At 49.8% G+C, this 18,537-nt stretch overlaps 7 protein-coding genes across 7 annotated transcripts; 2 read left to right on the top strand and 5 right to left on the bottom strand.

Moving 5' to 3' along the window:
* Positions 1-886: 886 nt before the first annotated feature.
* Positions 887-4,759, bottom strand: EPUS_04743 (uncharacterized protein; the record flags this gene model as incomplete). The annotated part of the gene is made up of 3 exons (XM_007805732.1): positions 887-1,986; positions 2,045-4,663; positions 4,711-4,759. 3 exons carry the CDS (start codon positions 4,757-4,759, stop codon positions 887-889), a joined length of 3,768 nt encoding a protein of 1,255 aa, XP_007803923.1.
* A 38-nt stretch (positions 4,760-4,797) lies between these two features.
* Positions 4,798-5,199, bottom strand: EPUS_04742 (uncharacterized protein; the record flags this gene model as incomplete). The annotated part of the gene is made up of 1 exon (XM_007805731.1): positions 4,798-5,199. One exon carries the CDS (start codon positions 5,197-5,199, stop codon positions 4,798-4,800), a length of 402 nt encoding a protein of 133 aa, XP_007803922.1.
* Positions 5,200-7,486: 2,287 nt separating this feature from the next.
* On the bottom strand, positions 7,487-8,165 carry EPUS_04741 (uncharacterized protein; the record flags this gene model as incomplete). Its single annotated transcript, XM_007805730.1, has 2 exons — positions 7,487-7,705; positions 7,989-8,165. 2 exons carry the CDS (start codon positions 8,163-8,165, stop codon positions 7,487-7,489), a joined length of 396 nt encoding a protein of 131 aa, XP_007803921.1.
* A 574-nt stretch (positions 8,166-8,739) lies between these two features.
* On the bottom strand, positions 8,740-14,149 carry EPUS_04740 (uncharacterized protein; the record flags this gene model as incomplete). Its single annotated transcript, XM_007805729.1, has 4 exons — positions 8,740-11,096; positions 11,690-13,437; positions 13,494-14,042; positions 14,103-14,149. 4 exons carry the CDS (start codon positions 14,147-14,149, stop codon positions 8,740-8,742), a joined length of 4,701 nt encoding a protein of 1,566 aa, XP_007803920.1.
* Positions 14,150-14,608: 459 nt separating this feature from the next.
* On the top strand, positions 14,609-15,591 carry EPUS_04739 (uncharacterized protein; the record flags this gene model as incomplete). The annotated part of the gene is made up of 2 exons (XM_007805728.1): positions 14,609-14,774; positions 14,831-15,591. 2 exons carry the CDS (start codon positions 14,609-14,611, stop codon positions 15,589-15,591), a joined length of 927 nt encoding a protein of 308 aa, XP_007803919.1.
* A 562-nt stretch (positions 15,592-16,153) lies between these two features.
* Positions 16,154-16,873, top strand: EPUS_04738 (uncharacterized protein; the record flags this gene model as incomplete). The annotated part of the gene is made up of 1 exon (XM_007805727.1): positions 16,154-16,873. One exon carries the CDS (start codon positions 16,154-16,156, stop codon positions 16,871-16,873), a length of 720 nt encoding a protein of 239 aa, XP_007803918.1.
* Positions 16,874-17,862: 989 nt separating this feature from the next.
* On the bottom strand, positions 17,863-18,198 carry EPUS_04737 (uncharacterized protein; the record flags this gene model as incomplete). The annotated part of the gene is made up of 1 exon (XM_007805726.1): positions 17,863-18,198. The coding sequence occupies one exon, from the start codon at positions 18,196-18,198 to the stop codon at positions 17,863-17,865; it is 336 nt and encodes a 111-aa protein (XP_007803917.1).
* Between the last annotated feature and the right edge of the window lie 339 nt (positions 18,199-18,537).

Genomic DNA, 18,537 nt, shown 5'->3' with positions numbered 1-18,537 from the left:
TCATACGGGTATCCTTGTTGCTCTTGTACGGATGAACCAACCTCATCTTTTCGCTACTCAACGCGTTCGACGCAATCAGCTTTTCTACGACTTCTGTCCCATTTGCCATATACTAATACAAGGTTATCTCTTCTGATTAGTGCATCATCCGTCTCAAATATTACAGCGACTCTTACGGAGCCTCAAAACCCTTGATATCATGGCGATGCTTAAAGTTCGGATGGGGCATAGATAGTATATAGTTCAGGGAACCTGAGGTGGCCACCCTCAGAATATTGGCCGTCATGTTCAACTGTGTTAGGGAAGACGTTCGCCGTTGGTGCCCGACCTGGACAGGTGCGGATATACAGCTTTATGCTTGAGGAATCCTAAGAACTTCGTGCCTATGAGCCTTCAAAAGTTTGTAGGTAACCAACAAAGCTATTCTGGGTCTGAAGTTCGTCCAGTAAAGGACTTCTCTAGCATTGAAGATTAATCACTTATCGGATTCACTATTGTCAGAAACTGCCTATCTTGGTTATCGAGTACCATGCCACAGACAATCCTTAGAAAGTTGGCCTCAGATCCTGATGGGCTATCTTGAGGAAATACAGCGGACGAAAGCGTCACTCACGAGCGGCAAGATCATCGTAGAGGCATCATCTCTCAGGAAAGAATTCCTGAATATACCACTAGAATCACATCCAATAAACCCAGCTCAAACCCAGTCTGATCAGATTATCTCAATTCATTTCCAATACATATCTCACCTGATAGCGAACTTCGAATCCCATCCCTATCCGTAGGCGTCAGATCCGCGCCTTTCTTGATTAGAAATTCAATCACAGCCATATGTTTCTTCTTAACCGCCCATAACAATGGTGTCAGATAGCTCCTACCTTTAGAATCAACGTTGCGCGCCTTTCTTGATCAATAGCTCAACTATGATCATTTGTCCCTCCTCCGCCGCATAAGATAATGGTGTCTGACCAAACTCATTTTTAGAGTCCACATTCGCGCCCTTCTCGATCAATAGCTCAACCACGGTCTCATGCCATCTCCTGGCCGCCCATGATAATGGTTTCTGACCAACCCAATCTCTAGAATCCACATCCGCGCCCTTCTCGATCAACACCTCAACCACTGTCTCATGCCCGCTCCTTGCCGCGAAAGATAATGGCGTCTGCTTATACTTATCTTTAGGATCTACATCCGCGCCCTTCTCGATCAACACCTCAACCACGGTCTCATGCCCATTCGCGGCCGCGCCGATTATTGGTGTCCGATCAAAAATATCATTGGAATTTACATTCGCGCCCTGCCCAATCAGCAGCTTGACCACGTACTCGTGCCCTTTCCTGGCCGCCCATGATAGTGGTGTCTGACCATCTCTGTGTCTTGTGTTGACATTGACTTTGAGTTGTAGGAGATTTTTTACGAAATCCTCAGCTCCCATCATTGCTCCAAGAAGTAAAGGAGTGGATTGCATTCTGTCATGTGCTTCTATGGTATCATCATCTGCGAGGTCTTCCAGCGATGCTGTATATCGCGCAATCGCTGCAAGGTGCAAAGGTATCCTTCCATTCTCATCGCGTGAGACATGGTTTGCGCCTTTTTCCTTTAAGAGGGCAACTAACTCGGAATTCACACTGTGTGCAGCCCAGTGTAGCGGTGTACGGCCGGCACTGTCGCGAGCATCTATGTTAGCGCCCGCATCAAGTAGCCACCGTACCATCTCTTTACTGCCCTCTCTGACTGCGACGTGCAATGGTCGCATGCCATCTCTCCCTTGTATCTCCAAATCACATCTTTGATCTGCCAGCCTCCAGCCCACTGTGCAAGGATCCTTATAGGCTGCAAGATGAAGTGCTGTCCATCCAGCTAACGTTCTCAAGTTTGGATTTATAGTTTTGGAGGCTCTGGTCTCGAAGAAAGTTTGAGCTGTATCCCAGTCACTTGCTATAGCCGCGTAATGTAGGGCCGTCCACCCAAGTATGTCTGTGTAGTCTGGATCTGCATCAGATTTCAAACGCCGCCTTATAATTTGGTGATTATCTGTAATCACAGCTTGGTGGAGGTCCGTTAGACCGGAAAAACCGAGGGCCAGCTAGAACGTCCAAAGCTGTTATGATTTCTTGGCCATCCGGACCAGGATTTTTGTGTTTGCCTCTCTCATCTCGATGCTGAATGACGTACATCAACCGAAGTACGTCCCGAATGGAGTTATCGGCCGTTTCCAAAGCCTCTGATAATCTGACATACAAATTTATAAGCATGTCCAAAGTCTCTTCGCTTCGTTGCTGAGCCTTCAAGTCTTCCAACATACAGTCGACAAGGCTACTAAATTCGGTCAAGATGGCTGTAGCCGTAACCACGAATAAGTTGGACGTGGCAAAGGTCTTTCCTACCTCAAATAGCCACAGGTAGATCTCACCCGCCAGTTCCCAATGTCTCGCCGCTTCAGCCTCTTGAGCAATACCCCGTGCGTACTCAACCACAGTCAACGCAACAGGAAGCTTTCCTTGCAAACTGAGCGGCGGTATAATAGTAGAGTATGCATCTTCAACGCTGCCCAAACCTGCCTTTTGGAATGCCTCGGCAGCTCTTAGCAATTTGGAGTTTTCAAGCCGGATGTTTCGCCAACCTTCTGCACTACCTGCGATTTTGTTGTCATTCCGGTGGACTTTGCTGTCACCTTCAATTCGACTCACTCTCTTAGCAACTCCCCACATAAAGGCTGAGAACATTTCTTGCGCCAGTAACATCTCTAGCGGCGTGTCTGACACCATTGCCAGGTACTCTTTGGCACTGGGAGGATTTGTCTCTTCCTCTATCTCCTCATTAGTGAAAGGGTTTGTATCTTCCTCTATCTCAAAAGTTGAACGATTTGTCTCTTCCTCTATCTCCTCATTAGTGGAAGGGTTTGTATCTTGTTCTATCCCAACATCATACAGAACTGGATCTCTCCTCTTGAAAACGGTCTTAGCGTTGAAAGACCTAGTTGCTGGTTTCCCCCTGAAACCGACCACTCTTCGGCTTTCGATGATAATCATGTCCGAGGTACTATTCTCGTTGCTTCCATTCTCTTGAACAATCGAAATTGAACTGACCTTCTCACCCAGGTACCATGTCAAATCTCTGCCAGATGCAGGCTTATTCATGCCAAGAAGGCGGATGTTTTCCTTTCTTAAAGCTGCATTTCCCAGCCGCAACCAGTCTCGCATACCGTTTTCTTGCGGCTTTTGGAAACTATCCTTGCTGTCCTTTCTTCCCTCTGCCTCGGTTCGCTCGCTATCACCAACAGAATAGAGCCATAATGAAAGTGCAGCTTCTATCTCCGTAGCATCAGCGGTCCACCGGTTGTTGTTTCTCCTCAATTTGAAGAAAATCTTCTGAGATTTACCATCAACAAGACCATCCATCGACCAAGTCAAAGAACCTGGTCCATTGTCATTTGTGCCAGTGAAAAGATTATTCATCACAGCTTCAACTGCAATGGCAACAGAAATCGCGGGTTGGGAGGCTTTACTGGGCCAGTGGCTCAGCAGCCCCAATCTTTGCCTTACTTTGACAACTTCATCTGCCGCGAGGTCCTTCCCATCTACCGTGAGCCCCTTCCATTCATTAGTAAGGCCCTCCACATTCTCAGTGCTGTCGTCCTGAGGGTTGCGTATCTCATATCCTTCCACGTCTCCCCCCGTTATAATTTCCCATCGCCAGCATTCATTGGTCCAGAAGGGGTCATTAGAGTCAGGTTTAGCCCACAGACCTTTATCAACGCGTGGGCCCTTCTGTTCTCTTGCGATTCTAGTTGCAAGCCAATCAAGTTCATGTCCTTGAGCAACCCTCTGGGAATGAGGACGACTTGCGAGGTCCCATCGAACCCATGCTCTTAAGACAACCATGATCAAAGTTGCCGAAAGCTGCGCGATGGTAGCCGACCAATGCATTTCGCGTAAACCTATAAATTGAACGACAAATCCACAAATACTGATTAGAGTCCCAGAGATAACTAATATTTTGAAGATGGCCAAGGAAACGGCCGGATTGTGGTTTCCCTTGTTGAAGAACTGAAGGAGAGGACGACATATCCGACAGAGTATTTCAGCGACACGATACTTAATAGTACCGCGAGGTATTGAAAGAGGCTCAGGATGACGCCGAGACCGAGATGTAAGGATAGAATCACGTGATTCCAAAGCAAATATCGCATACGAATCGAACATCTGGTCATTGACTTCTTGCCCCTGTTGTAACCACATGAGGTCAAACTTACGTCCTCCTTTCGTCTTCCAAGTCTCTTCATTTGTAAACTGCTCGACGACAAAAGAGCAAATCAGCATACCAAGTACAAGGAGCAATGTGCCGGATGCTGTGAGTGGGTAAGCGTAGCCAATCACTGGGCTATCTCCCTTTGGGAACGCCAGCGTCGGATAATAAGTGATAAACCCAGAGAATACCAGCACACCAAATTGAAGAAGTACACCAGCGACTGCAGTAAAGTACAGCCGCAGTCGGCTCTTTGCCGGACGAACGTTGAAAAGTATATTTGGAGGACTGGTCAGTCCGTCTGAGTCCTGTTTTAGCCTTGTTTCTTCATCTTTTTCGGACATTCCTTCGTTTGTCTTAGCCTGCAATTTGTTTGAAAGAATGTATTCAAAGATTTGAAGAAAACTGTGATTTTCTGCTGTCATATTAGTAAGCATTAAACCACCATATAGGCTTAGGTACCTTCCGGCTCGATGAGCCCTTTATCAATGGCCTTCTCCAGTGTAAACATTCTCTCATTGCTGTCATCAACGGCATCGTGGAAATGGATTATTTGCAGAATCGATGGCGACCCATCATCCTGACGATGGTTTGGCCATTCCACAGCTCGCAGACATCTGGGGAAGTCGAGGACATCAACTCAACTTCTGCGGCAGCTCGATTCTCCCTCGCTCTTCCAATGATGGCTTTCAGCCATGCCGGACCCCCAACTCTGATAGCTCCAACAATAGCAGTGATGATACCCAAAGGAGCCATTGCGAAGACAACGTTATCAGCCCAACCCATTGACTGACTCATGAATTGTTTGGCGACTTGCTCGCCAAATAGGGCCAAGATCGGAGCAAGGTCTGAGAAGAGGTTATTGCTGAAGTAGTCTGCATCCTCTGCCAATGCCTGGAGCGGGAATACAATGACGCAAAGTGAAAGGGCAAGATTCAGGAAGTAAAACATTTTGTTCCAGCTATGAAGGTTGAGAAGGTATCCAAGAAACAATAGTAAAGTCTACTAACTACCTTAGTATGGTTCTATCATCTACGTAGTACGTAGTAGGACGGCTTTCGCTCTCAGGCGCTCGGGTTGAAGCCATCATCGCCCCGTCCCCCAGGCCGGAACTAACGTAACCGCACCAGATGCAACGGATCCCCATGTGCAACGCTTTAGAGCCGATATCTCCGTTCATACACCATTTTCAGCTCGTCACCATTCTACGAATATTTATCTGAGGGGAGTGCGCTGATGATGTATAATCTCTAGAACTTAGCTCTATACTTTATAATAGTAAAGCTATTACGTTCACTCATCTAGAATAATAAAAATATGTTAAATAGGTAGTGCATCCCTTGGGCCACTGAATCTGTGTGTTAGGCCGCGCCATGCACGCTAGGAGTCAGAGTTCCTCCATCGTTCAATTACTTGAACGTTGAGAGTAGCTTCTTCGCCGCCATTACTGCTACGCTTTACGTTGCGAGGCGCATACTATTCGTATGCTAGATTGTCACGTCGCTCACGACCCTGTGCTCCTGACACTGTGATCTTCTTTTGTTAAGAATCGCGGGAAACGCTATTCCCAACAACGAAATAGTCGCATTCAGTGACACAGATTAATAGATTTCATTAAACATAAATTTTCACACCTGTCATTCTTCCACGAATTGACCTTTCTATCTCAGTATCCCCTCAGGATTTGTTGATCAGACACGATGCCCTTCCTCGCATCATGTCGCTGAGACTCGTGCAGCGTACCATAGCTAAGCATCGCAAGAATAGTGACATGGCGGCCGCGTGTGGTACCAGCACAACTGCTTGACCCCCGGATGGCAGTTTCAGTTGACACGACCAGTGCATCGATACTACTGCTCCAGCCAGCGTATACACCTACCGGGAGAAAGCTACGGCGCTTTGGTTTAAGCTTCGACAGAACCGAGCAGCTAAAACGGTATCTCAAGAAGAGTCAGCTCAAAAAGTGTGGCATGGACGGTTTCTACCAGCTCGCCCGCTGTATGTACTGAAAGGACGGACTATGGCCGAATTGTGAAACTTCATCAAAAGCAGGAAGGAGACTTACTTCAGATAACTGAGGCACGTCGTTCGACTTGTAGAAAGATGGTTTGTTGACAGTCTCTCGTGGGAATAGAACTAGTCAATTGTACCAGATCCTTTGTTGTGGTCATATTCGTCTGGTTTCGTTGATACAGAGACGTTGCCAAGACTCGGCCTTTGCGATGTCTTATAGGTGTCCTGTGTGACTGGTCACATAGTTGAAAAGCAATGAGAGATAGTCAAGCCAATATCAGGCAGTTCAAGGCATGAAATGATACTGTACAGTCGTCTCTATCTATAATTGCATGACAAAAAAAACGCTGTTTGTCATCTATGATCCTTTATCGCAGCCGATCCTTCCCAGCAGCTCCTTGCGATTATTATGCCCTTTTAAGCTAATACTTGTTGTTGCTGCAGCATAGCCATCAGGTTATCTAGCTGCCCGGCCAACAGGGCTGCCTTAGCCTAGCTATGACGGGAAGATGCGCATCTCGTCAAATCTGATCTCTTTTTTAATGGATAGATTCACTAACGGGACATAAGGCTGAGGCTTTATACAAAGATAGCTCGAATCCAACTTCCGATGGCCAAGTCTGATAACCACAACCAGCATGTTCCGGAGATTTTCCAAATCCAGCATTCTGCCATTCTGGTAGTACAGCCGCCGCGCATAATGACAATGGAATGGTTCTGTTCCTCGTCTCTCAACGAGAGTCTCGGGAAATTGGGATCCAACAAGGGTCAGATTATGTGTGTGTACACGATACCGGACCGGGCTTTTCTGGCGCGGCGATTCCGCTCCCCTGTTAGTTGTGGGTTGCGAAGCGAAGAAGGGGGGAGGGAGATCCGAGATCAGGCTTTCCTGGAGGCTCTCATATCTGCTTCGAGATCCATCTAGGATAAGTTGATCTACTAGAAGAGTACAATTAAGGGCTCTGTTCTTGCACACTTCTCGATTTTGCGCGGAGCCTTGGTCATGAAACATTTCCATATACGTGGTGGTCCTCGGCAGAGGGTCTCTCGCCTTTTAGAGCTATGGCGTTGAGTCGGACTCTTTGGTCAGATTTGACAGGAATTGAGAAGGAGAGAGAATGACGATCGCTCTTGTGTTGTCAGTTGAACGCAGTAAACAGCTCGTGGTATTGTATATCTCCCTCTTCCAGGGCGAGAGGAAAGCGGAAATAGGCGGGAATACGTGTCAGCTCGTGAAATCCATAGCTTTCCTCCACCACTCCAGTACGCCCTTTTCTTCCATGTGCTTGCCGAATTCTTTGACCGTGTCGATTTCTTCGAAAGACCAGGTATTGTCTGCGTCCTTGGCCGACGATGATGGTGTGCTTTGTGGACCTGATTTAGCTGGCGTGGGTTTGATGGCCGCTGGAGCAGCGACTAGGTGATAGTCCTTGTAATGAAGACCCTGTAGTATGGATATAAGCCGCGAGAAGTATTGCTGAGAATTTGGGCAATACGTTTGGCGCCTGAGACGCACCCAGTGCCCCTTCTCCATTCCAAACTTTTTACAAAGAGTGAAATCATGGGAGACGAAAAGCATGACTGTTCTTCCTCCCCAAAGATTGCCGAACCAGCGAGTCAAGTCCACTCAAACTACCCCACAAAATACTATGGCATAGCCCACAGACCCCTCACAAGCAAGCCATCTCTAGACCCGTCCTCGACCAAAAGAGAAAGCAAGAACTCACATGCACAACCCCGACCCACTCGCGAACCCCCTCCTCCTCACCCTGGACATACATAATCCCTGGCGTGCCTCCACTCCGCAGCAGCGCGAAACAACCATGTTTCTTCGCAGCCGCTTTCAACGCAGCTATTTTCTTGCGCGACGTGATATGGTGCGTGCGGATTAGGGCGTGATGCATGGTGGGGAACATACCGCTGTGATTATGGGGGTTGGGATTGATAGCCTGGGTGTGGGAGAGGACTGAGGACGTAGTCAGGGCTTCAGAGATCGCGATTCAACTTGGAGGCAGGATTTGCTACTTCAATGGCAGTGGTGTAGGAGGGTTGATGACTGGGAGAGTTGTGGCTGACGCAGTGCTTCGAGTTCAAGAACTTTGAAGTTGTCTAGAGTAATGCCAAGGAATTGATGTCAGGGAAGGGGAAGTGAAGAATGTCGAGCGGGGGGCACCCGGTTCATGCTTGGGTCTTAAGTGAACTATGTCCATATTTCTGACTGGCCGTGGTGAGGTTCGGCCAACTCCATACCGATTTCGGACATACGCTGAAGGAACCCGCATGCTCGACTCTTTCATTACATTGACACACTAAGTACGGAGTAGGGTTTCGTAGATGAGCCCCCACTCTCTTTTCCCAGCCTTTCTGCTAATACCCCTTATCAATACCCGCACGAGTCAGTGTCTGCTTCCTCGTCTGGGATGAGCTCTCAAGGAGAGTCCATGAACCGTAGGGATAACGACCACGGCTTGATGTGCTTCACAACCCTCTCCCAATCTCCTTCAGTAATGCTTCCCTCCACCTTGCAACATCCTTCGCCTTTCTCGCCGCCTTCTTCTCCAAAGCCTCCATTTCCTTCCTAGCCCCCTCCATCTCAACTTGTGTCTCTCTGATCCGCTTCTGCAGCTTATCAACATCAAGGTTCCTCAAATTCACCGCCATGTGAGCTTCAGCCTTCTTCATTGTGGGCGTCATGGGTTTTCTCATGGGTCCCTCCGGCGCCGCGCCGAAGCCACTTGCCAACGGCGCCATTTCATCCTCGGTTTCGTCGGATCCGTTTTCACCCAAATCAGCGTCATCATCTTCTGCACCTTCGGTGCCTGGCTCGGATGTCACAAGACTAATGCGGTGAAGTGGTGGGAAATCCAACAGTTCTTGTAGGCCACCAGTTAGATTCATGAAGTCCATGTCGTCCAGAGGCTTAAGCTCGCCCTTTCCAGTAACGCCGTACTTTTCTTCATTCTCTCGCATGCGCTTCTCAAGCCCAAGGACCTTCTCTTCTTCCTCCGCCGAGAGGTGACGGAAGATCGCTCCGGTAGGCGTAATCATGTTTCTCTTGAGCACATTTTGGGGCTTGTTCGGGTCCGAATGCCTGACATCCCGACCTTGAAACAATTGTTTTCGCTCGCTCCCCGAAATATAGATCTCCCCAAAAGGGGAGTTCATGGTGTACCCGTTTGCATCTAGGTAGTCGGCTCCTTTACATGGTTGAGGTGGTAATTTATAGCTTGTTAACGGAGGTGTATTGAATAGAGCGCTGTTGATGTCGATCTCCTTCGATTCGAATAGTTCTTGCAAAAGCGTGGATGTGGCGGAGATTGAGGCATTCAGTAACTCGGACAGGGCATGCTCAGTGGCCGGAAGGTTTGCAGCATCATTAAGAAGATCCTGGATTGTGTACGCCTTCCGCGCCGAACCCTCAGGCGTACTCTGTTTGTTCTTATCGTTTGACGCGGCCCGAGTATTCCCCTTTTCACCCTTTGCTTTGCCCGGTCTGGCTTTGACATTGTGTTTTTTTGTATCTGCAAGAGGACGATCCTGGCTAGACATCGAGCTCGTCTCCTTTGTGCTTTTCCTAGATCCGATCTTAGAAGCCTTCTCGGCTGGGGTTGCACCAGCAGGTTCAGGGTTAGAGGTGTCCGCAGATTCCGCATCTGGAGAAATCTGACTACTCTTCTCCTGGGTTCTCTTCTTTTTCTTCTGCCTTGAAATTATTGGGCCGACCTCTTCGGCAATGGTTGGAGTCGAAACAACAAATTCATCATCTCTGATGTCAGTAGTTGTTTTGGACTTGGCTCTTCTCTCCTTTTTGGCCTGGCTCTTGCTCTTGTTCCTCTCTGGCGCTGACCCTCCTAGATCTGAGGGAGGAGGTGACCCAGCTCTTGAAATTCCCGTTGATGTTCCATGCTCCGAAACAGTGGGTGTAGAGGGACGGCTACGAGAGATTGATGATAAGGAGGGTTGCCGAGAAGTCTGCTTCAGCACAGCGGTAGGTAGAGTGCCCGATCGCTCTGTCACCGCAGGCGAGAGCGCTGCTTCAGCCTTTGGTGTTGTTGTAGTGGTGAGCCGTAATGTTCTAGGACGACCGGCAGAGGTCCAGTCAGGAGATTTGATCGTGTGTGCAGCTGGCGTGCTGGGAAATGATTCAATGGTGATGGGCGTTGCAACCATACTTTGCGAGAGTACTTGCGGATTTATCGTCGAAGTCGACACTCCAAGCTGGGGCTTTTGTGCAAGTGCTGCTAAGATATCGAGTTTCCGAGGGGGTATCACTGTTGTTTTCTGCGAGGAAGACTGCTTATCGCTGTTTCCGATCGCATCGTGCTTGGGAGCGCCTCCTGTTTTGGGCGCATTCTTGGATGTGTCTTCCGCTCCAGAAGACTGAATTTCCGCAGATCTGGGGTTGATATTGATTGTTCGTGCAATTGTTTCAAGGACCGCATCGACCTTCTCTTCGGCTGTAATCCTATCCTTCACGGATTTTGGGACAGCGACATCTTTGGCGTCCTCTGCGGATTGAGAAGTCACTGGTGGTGTAACCGCTTTTTGTCTCGGGGTAGCTGGACGATGACCAATTGGCAAGATGGGCAGAGCGGGAACCACTGGACCAGTCACATTGCTGGAGGGTTTCATTTCCTTGCTCTTCGTCTCAACGTCTTCGGAAAATGACGGTGATGGATGAGCGTGTGGCAGACTCAGACCCGGTGGGATCCGAGGCGTTGACGAACGAACAGGAGAATCTAAAGAGCCCTGAACCGAGTGGATACGTGACTTAGCAGTTGGCAGCGTCTCTCGCAGTTTCATTGGTGGAGCAAGCGGAGGGAAGTCCTGGTCGTCTGAAGAAATGTCAGCATTATATGTGAGTGTAGTCTGCAGACGGGAATGCACGATGCAACACGCAAGCTGGACTTCAAGGGACCAAAATGTCTATATACATGGATGGGCAATCGCTCCAGACTTTTACAACCAGCTCGTCATGGGTCAGAGAAAATTGTAGGATAGAACAGCCTGGTTTCACGGTGAGAACTTGTTTTTCTTCGTCTACCCTGCATGCAAGCAAGTCAGGGGAGGGAGACTAACGTACAAAAGGAGCCACAATGCTGTAAGGAACCAAGATGCCGGTGCAAAGCCTGCAGCTAATAGTGTTGAACTCCAGGTGATTGAGCAAGACAGATAAGAAATTTCGTGCCCTCTGTGTGGCCGAGTCCGAAATTATGCTCAGACAGAACAGAACTCCTGATGTAGCGATCGCTTTGTGGCTACTAATTCATGCTCCGCTCGTCGAAAGACATGTAACTCTTTTGGTCCGGCCCTCACTCCACGCGAAAGAAAAATACCCATCATGAAAGAAGATGTGGCAGCTGCTGGGGCGAGCACTACCATCGATTGTACCCTCCGCCGTACAGATTATTGGATTGGTTGTACCCACCTGGATGCTGGCCTCCAAACAGCCCCTGCCCACTACCACCAGTGTTTTGATGCAATCTCGCCTGCAGTATACTCGGGTCCGCAAGATCTACCACACCACCTCCTGAGGAGGAAGTGTTAGCATGTCTGTGCTTCTTCCCCTTCTTCTTCTGCTTCACAAGTCCAGGATCTTGGTATGTCCCTGAGTATGGACCGTAGAGCGAGTTGAGAAGGCCAGGGGCAGGGGCTGAGAGAGGAGGGCGGTAGGAATTGTTGTGCAAGGAAAGCTGGTACTCACGCTTCGAACCATCATGTCCAGACCCAGTGCCACTTCTGCCTCTGAGGAGCATTTCGGCATTTGCATCCTTGGCCGCACCGAAGCCAGCATTCATGTTACTCGTAAATCCATGCCCCTGTGCAAACATGCCTCCGCCGCTGATGGGCGGAGTGCCTGCGGTTTTCAGGCCTGGAGGAGGGCCTTGAACACCGCTGGGATAGAAATGTTGAGGCGTTGGACCCAACTGCTGCTGTTGTTGTGTAGAAAACCGTGGAGGATTGTTAGTTTTGACCGAATCGTTGGCAAAGGAGTACCTTGAAGATTGGCGGGCATGGCCATGTGTTGGATCATATTGCTGATTCTGGTACGAGCCATGCCGCTGGTCACCAAAGGTGCTTAAGCCAAAACTCTGTTGATTGGGCTGACCCAGACCAGGTGCTTGCTGAACATTTGGCGAGCTCAGCAAGGTTAATTGTTGTCGTTGCTGCAGAGTCAGGCTGCGGGAATTGAGGCTGAGAGCAGAAACTTGATCATTTAGTGAGCTGCCAGCATTTGAAGATTGGTTGGGGCGTTGAATGGCGCTCCCGGCAGAGAAATTCCTGCTTCCCTCCTCAGGTTCACCACCAAGTGCAAGGCTTCCACTTTCGATGTTTTCCTCCTCTGGTGCTGCAACAGCTGCTGTAGAGGTACCCTGCAGTTTTGCTTGAGCCTCGAGCTGCTCTTTCAAGCGCTCCGCTTCTTTCTCTCGCATCAATCGCCGCTTTGCCCCACCGTATGGATCGATCATGGTTGGACAACGCTCAATTGCAGCCAATTCATCGTTCGTAAAAGCCTTTTCATCAAAAGAGAAGCGAAAACCAGGCGAATTAACATTCGTGACGAGCTTGTCGAACAAGGAGCTCTGGGCGGAAGCGGACATCGGACTTGTCCTTCCAGATGACGATGGCACGGACTCTTGCTTTTCTTGTGATGGCTGAGGTTTCAAGACGGTTGAAGGACCAGAAGGCTCAGGCACATCGGCTGCCACAGCGCTCTCATGTTGTGCATCGTCTTCCTCCTTTTTAGTTGATGGTGCAACGTGGGCGATGTGTGGACTTGCTGAAGAACTGCCATCTGTTTGATTGGGTTGACCAGTTTTCGTTGTTGATGCTGAGTTGTCCTTGTTCGCCCAGCTAGCCGTCGAGGGTAGAGCAGATGTATCTACACTAATAATGCGGTCTTTTGTTCCGTCTTTACTGGTTTCTCGCCCCATAGGCTGAGACGAAGCAGGGCCTGGTGCTGCAGCTGGCTGCATGGGCCGAGTAGTGTTCTGCACACTGGATGTTTGCGAAGTATAGTTAGGGCGGCTGACAGCCTTGGGATGAGAAGGGTCATTTTGGAGCGTGGTGCCATGCCCTTCCTCTCCTGTTTCATGTAAGAATGTACAGCTTTTGTTGTTGCAAACCTCGTTGCGAAGATATGCTGAGCAATATTTGGTGGTTCCATACTGCGCCCTGCAGATTGTTAGGATCGAAAAAGCATGCCATAGATGATGAGCGCTAGCACATACCGTAGAACTCGGTCGCCATTCATAGACCCGTCAACCACTTCGATGCAGAGAGCGGCGGCTTCTTTTGTCGCATAGGTAATGTAGACCCCTATGCCTTGGCTTGTAGCGCCTGGCTTTGACTTGCTGACGACTATCTTGTCGATCTCGCCATATTGACCGAAATACTGCGGGCCGCGAAGAGTTTGGAGCAGGGTGCTTTCATCTTTGACAGAGGGAACCAGGCCTATGACATAGACAAGGTTCTGCTGTTTCACTCTCACCCCAGCAAGGTTGCGCCTGTTCGAGGTCTCGACCTCCCGCTTTTCGACTTCTTTCCGCTTGGTAGCTGCCTGTTTGCGTGCCTTATTCTCCTTGTCGTGGACAATATCCTCCTTGGAGGGAATCTTGAACTGAATGGTTTTTTCATCATAGACCCTCCTGCAGTTGGGACAAGTGCTCTTCTCGTATGTGTTCTTCAGACTGTTGAAGCAGAATTGGCATATTTGGTAGCCACAAGGACACGGCTTAAAGTTCTTGTCTGTGAGGTCGAATTCTTCGATGCAAAGTGGACTAAGGCGACATGATCAGTAAAGAGAAGCCAAAGCTAGGGGACTAGGTCATCTGAGATACCATGACTCCTCGTCATCATCTATTATGCTATCCTGCGGTCGACTCATGCTGGCTGAGAAGTGGACTGCTCTCCAGCTCTACTGATCTTGCGCAACGGGAGAAGCGGGAGAAACGGAAGAAATGCACCCATAAAAGCAGAAGAGGGTGGGTAAAGGAGGTACTTGGATGGATGATATTTCGTAGTCGGGGTCTGCAGGAAGTAGAAGGTGCGAGGTGTAGAAATCAAGATTTGGCGGATGAGCAAAGTAGAAGGACAAAGGGTGAAGCTGGCAAAATGGGCAAAATGGGCAAAATGTCGAGGTTCAAGTTTGGGTCAATACTACCAAGTTAGTTAGTCAGATACTAGTAGTTCGATCACGCTGTCAGGCGTTCCAACGCACCTAGCTAGTGCTAAAACAGCCTAGCCGTGCCAAGACAGAGCTCTCCTGTGTGGGCCAATTGCCTGACCTCATCGACGGTTTGGAGTGTATCCATGGCCCATGAGTTGGTGTTCACCCCGGCTCAAAATGGCAGCTAGCAAGGCGACGATGAGACTGGCGGCTGCTCGACGATGTGCGCAGTTTGCATCACAGCCTCCGAGATGTGCACGATCATTTGCGACCAGCGTACTACGAGCGAAGGAGACGGCTTCTCAGGATGTTCGACCCAACCTACGACACGCTCAAAGACCGCGTATGCTTCACAACTGCCAGCAGGCTTTATTGCGTTGACATGCTGACTGAGGCCAGCCGCTGGAAAGCTCACCGCTCCCATTGTCAACCCTGCTGACAGGTATGCCGAGAAAGCTGCGGACCTGCATCGATATGGGCAGTACGTGATGGCTTGCCTACCGAAGTACATCCAGCAATTTTCGGTATGGAAGGATGAGTTATGCATATACATAGCTCCGTCCGGTGTTCTTCCCGTCTTCAATTTCCTCAAATATCACACAGCCGCCGAGTTCACCATGGTGGCAGACATTACTGCCGTAGACTATCCAACGAAAGATAAACGATTTGAGGTGGTCTACAACATGCTCAGTGTCCGACATAATTCAAGGATACGAGTCAAGACGTATGCTGATGAAGCGCAACCGGTGCCGAGCATCACCGGGTTGTATGATGGAGCCAATTGGTACGAGCGGGAAGTGTATGATCTGTTTGGTGTCTTCTTCACCGGACACCCGGATCTTCGAAGGATCATGACGGACTATGGATTTGATGGCCATCCATTAAGAAAGGATTTTCCTCTCACAGGTTACACAGAGATCAGATATGACGAGGAGAAGAAGAGAATTGTAGTGGAACCACTGGAGTTGACGCAGGCATTCCGGAACTTTGAAGGAGGTACTTCAGCATGGGAACAGGTCGGACCAGGGACCGACAGAAAGCCTGATCAGGTAGATGCTGCTATCAGCTCCTCTAATGTCAAGTTTACCCCAGCTAACGTTCGACAGTTCAAGCTTCCCACTCCGAAGCCAGAGGAAAAGAAAGAGGAGCAAAAGAAATAGAGTCCCACCATTGTACAGTATGAGCCATATACGAACTCCAAGCCATCACGGAATCAAGCACTATCCAGAGTTATATTATGCTGCAGTGTATTAGAGTGTTCATGACTTGACCACTGAAAGCTCGCCAAGCTCCCAGTTGTATGGTTTCGACTAACGGTGACCCACAGTATGGCGAACAAGAGCACCTTTCTATTTACACTCGCTTGTTGTTTGTTTCTCCCAAATCTCTTGCAAACACCCGCCCTCTGCCTTCAAGCCCAAAACTAATCTCTTCAGCAAACCACCATAAATTAACCCAGATTGCCCTCTAGCTTGATAAATCTCATAACTGAACCCCACCTCTTGAAGAAAAAGGCATCATCTCCACCCAAATCCATGCCTTTACAACCTCTACGCACATAACCTCCACACACCGGAGCGTTTCTAACAGGATCCCTTGACCAAAAAACCCCTTACAAATCACCCAACCCAAAAGTCTTCGAGCCAAAACAGACACCACACAAAATCACTACCCCACCCCACCCACCCCATCCAAAACAAGAACAGGATCAGGATCTGAAACATGGACACGAACACGGGCCTCACCCTCCTAAGCACCCTCCTCTCCCCGACCCCCCTCCTCCTCTCCTGGTTCACCTGGCTCAAGCCCTCGACAGCCCGGCCGCGCATCCGCCACGACATCCAGTACTTCACCAACCTCATGGCCGCCAACCACGCCGCCGCCATGCTGGATCGTACCGCCTTGGTCGCGCCGGAAGAATTGCACCGTGACCACGCGTTCGTGGAGGGTGGGTTTGGAATTAACCCCGCTGCTGTTGGAAATACAGGAGCTGCTGCGACGAGGAGGGTGCAACGGGAGAGGGTGAGCCCGGAAGAGGAGGCGAGGAGGTATTTGGGATGGGAAGAGATGAGCAGGAGTGGGGAGGAAGATCGAGAGAGGAGGGAGAAGGAGGAGAAGGAGAGAACTACTAGGGAGAATCAAAGGGGGAGTGTGGCGAGAGTGGGAGAGGAAGAGACTGATGTCGAGGCTGCGGACAGAGCTTGGGTGAGGAGTCAGCGGGCGGCTAAAAGGAGGTGTGTTGGCTATGATCAGAGTCCGAGTCCGGGTCCGGGTCCGGGTCAGGGTCAAAGTCAGCAGGGTGGGAGAGGAACTCGGAGTGTGTGGGCCGCGCCGGAGGCTGTACCACCAGCATCTGGGAAGGCTTCGGGGCCGAGTGCGGTGGATATCGAGGCTCTTTGGGGACAAATGCCCACTCCGGGCGCAAAGAGGGCTGCACAGTAGCTGCTGGGCGGGCCGGCTAATTGTACGGAACTACCAGCATTGGGGTTACACGGTTGGAAAGGAGATGGGAAGGAACAAAAGAGGAGGTCAAAACAAGCCATCAGGATAATACGATGCTAGAGTGCTCTGCTGGTACTTCATCGATACCCAGCATCTGAAGGTTGATGATTGCATTCTTGGGCTATAAAGCATGGTAACTGATACCAACACCACTGCAGAGGTTATATTCCCTACACCAAGAAATACCAGCCATCGATACCGTATCAACGAGCGGAAACTTAAAGATTGAAGTCCATGATCCAAATCGAGCAGCAGCATCATAATCATCATTTGCTTCTCTTGCCAGATCAAGCGACCTGGTTCAAGTTGTCTTGTCAGGATCGCCGCCGTCGCTCATCGCACCGCCGGTGGAAGGGGATCGGTCGCAGTTCGATGAGACCAATAACCCTACAGCAAATCCGGAGTGGCGCATTCAAAGTCATCAATACCCACGGACAAGGAGAAGTAAAAGCTGACTATTCTTATACTAACATAATGTTAGTAACTAGTTGGTAGGGATGTAGGGATGGTTAGAGGGGGTGAATGGTTGAAGCTTAACTAACACGGACCTCTAAGCCAAGTCAAATAACCTAAAGAGAAGCCGTAAGGGTCCAAGGAAAAAAGAGGGTCGTAACAGCAGCTCTAGGGCACCACCCCTATAGCACAATTTTTTACGTGGACGTTAAAGCTTAACACGTAGATCAAGTGTGCTAGTAGTGGCGCTCTAATTTTAGCGTATATTGATGACATTTGATGCACGACTATATAGTATGTACCTCAGCGGCCTTCCGTGGCGTTGTCCATGTCCCCCACCTCATCCAGCTCGTCCCCCCGGGCCACAACTGCCCCGTCACCCAGTCCAGAGCGCCGTTCACATTCTCCACCCTGGGTTCCACAACGCCCTTCAAAGCGCCCACGGCCGCGCCCGCGGAGCTGCGTATCCCTGTTATCTAGTTCTTCTTATCGATGTTGTGAAATTCACCGTCGTCTCGGATCCCCAGGGTGCCGCCTAGAGCCCCGCCTAGAACGCTTTCGAAGACGCCACCCACAACTACGCCCAGGACGCTGCCCAAACTTTCAACTGTGACACCCACAGCGTCGCCCGCAAGGCCGCCCGCAAGGCCCAATATATTGGTTACGATGCCGCTCACAGCCGACGTGTCCACAGCCGCCTGACGCTTCTCGTTAATACTGTGAAATTCAAGGTTGTCAGCGGTTTCCGAAACTTGGCCCGCGACGTCTGTCACGGCGCCCAACTGGCGCTTTTCGTGGTTTCTGACTGGCATTGGAACACCGATAGTAAAGAGAAAGGAAATCCATTGAAATTGGGAGGAGCAATAAACCCGGGGATATGACGCTTACTCGGTAATTGGGGTGTTGGGAATAATCCCCGAGTTTTGGGTGGTCGGAGCAGCACTGACAGTAGAGGCTGCCAGCCCCAGGAAGAGTAGAGTGGAGAGCTGCATGTCTGAATGTTCTGTGGAGATGAGGACAGGAGATAGATTGGCTCAAGGTAGGGAAGGAGTGGTGTCAAAGGGTACTGTGGTGGTAGAGTCTCTGTGATGTATGGAAGGAGAGAAGAGGACGAAGGTCGGGAAAGAACACGGCTTGAATAGAAATTGTTA

This window comes from Endocarpon pusillum (genome assembly GCF_000464535.1).
Source record: "Endocarpon pusillum Z07020 unplaced genomic scaffold scaffold4490, whole genome shotgun sequence".
In the NCBI taxonomy this organism is placed as follows: domain Eukaryota; kingdom Fungi; phylum Ascomycota; class Eurotiomycetes; order Verrucariales; family Verrucariaceae; genus Endocarpon; species Endocarpon pusillum.
This window is presented reverse-complemented; position numbering and strand designations above follow the sequence as displayed.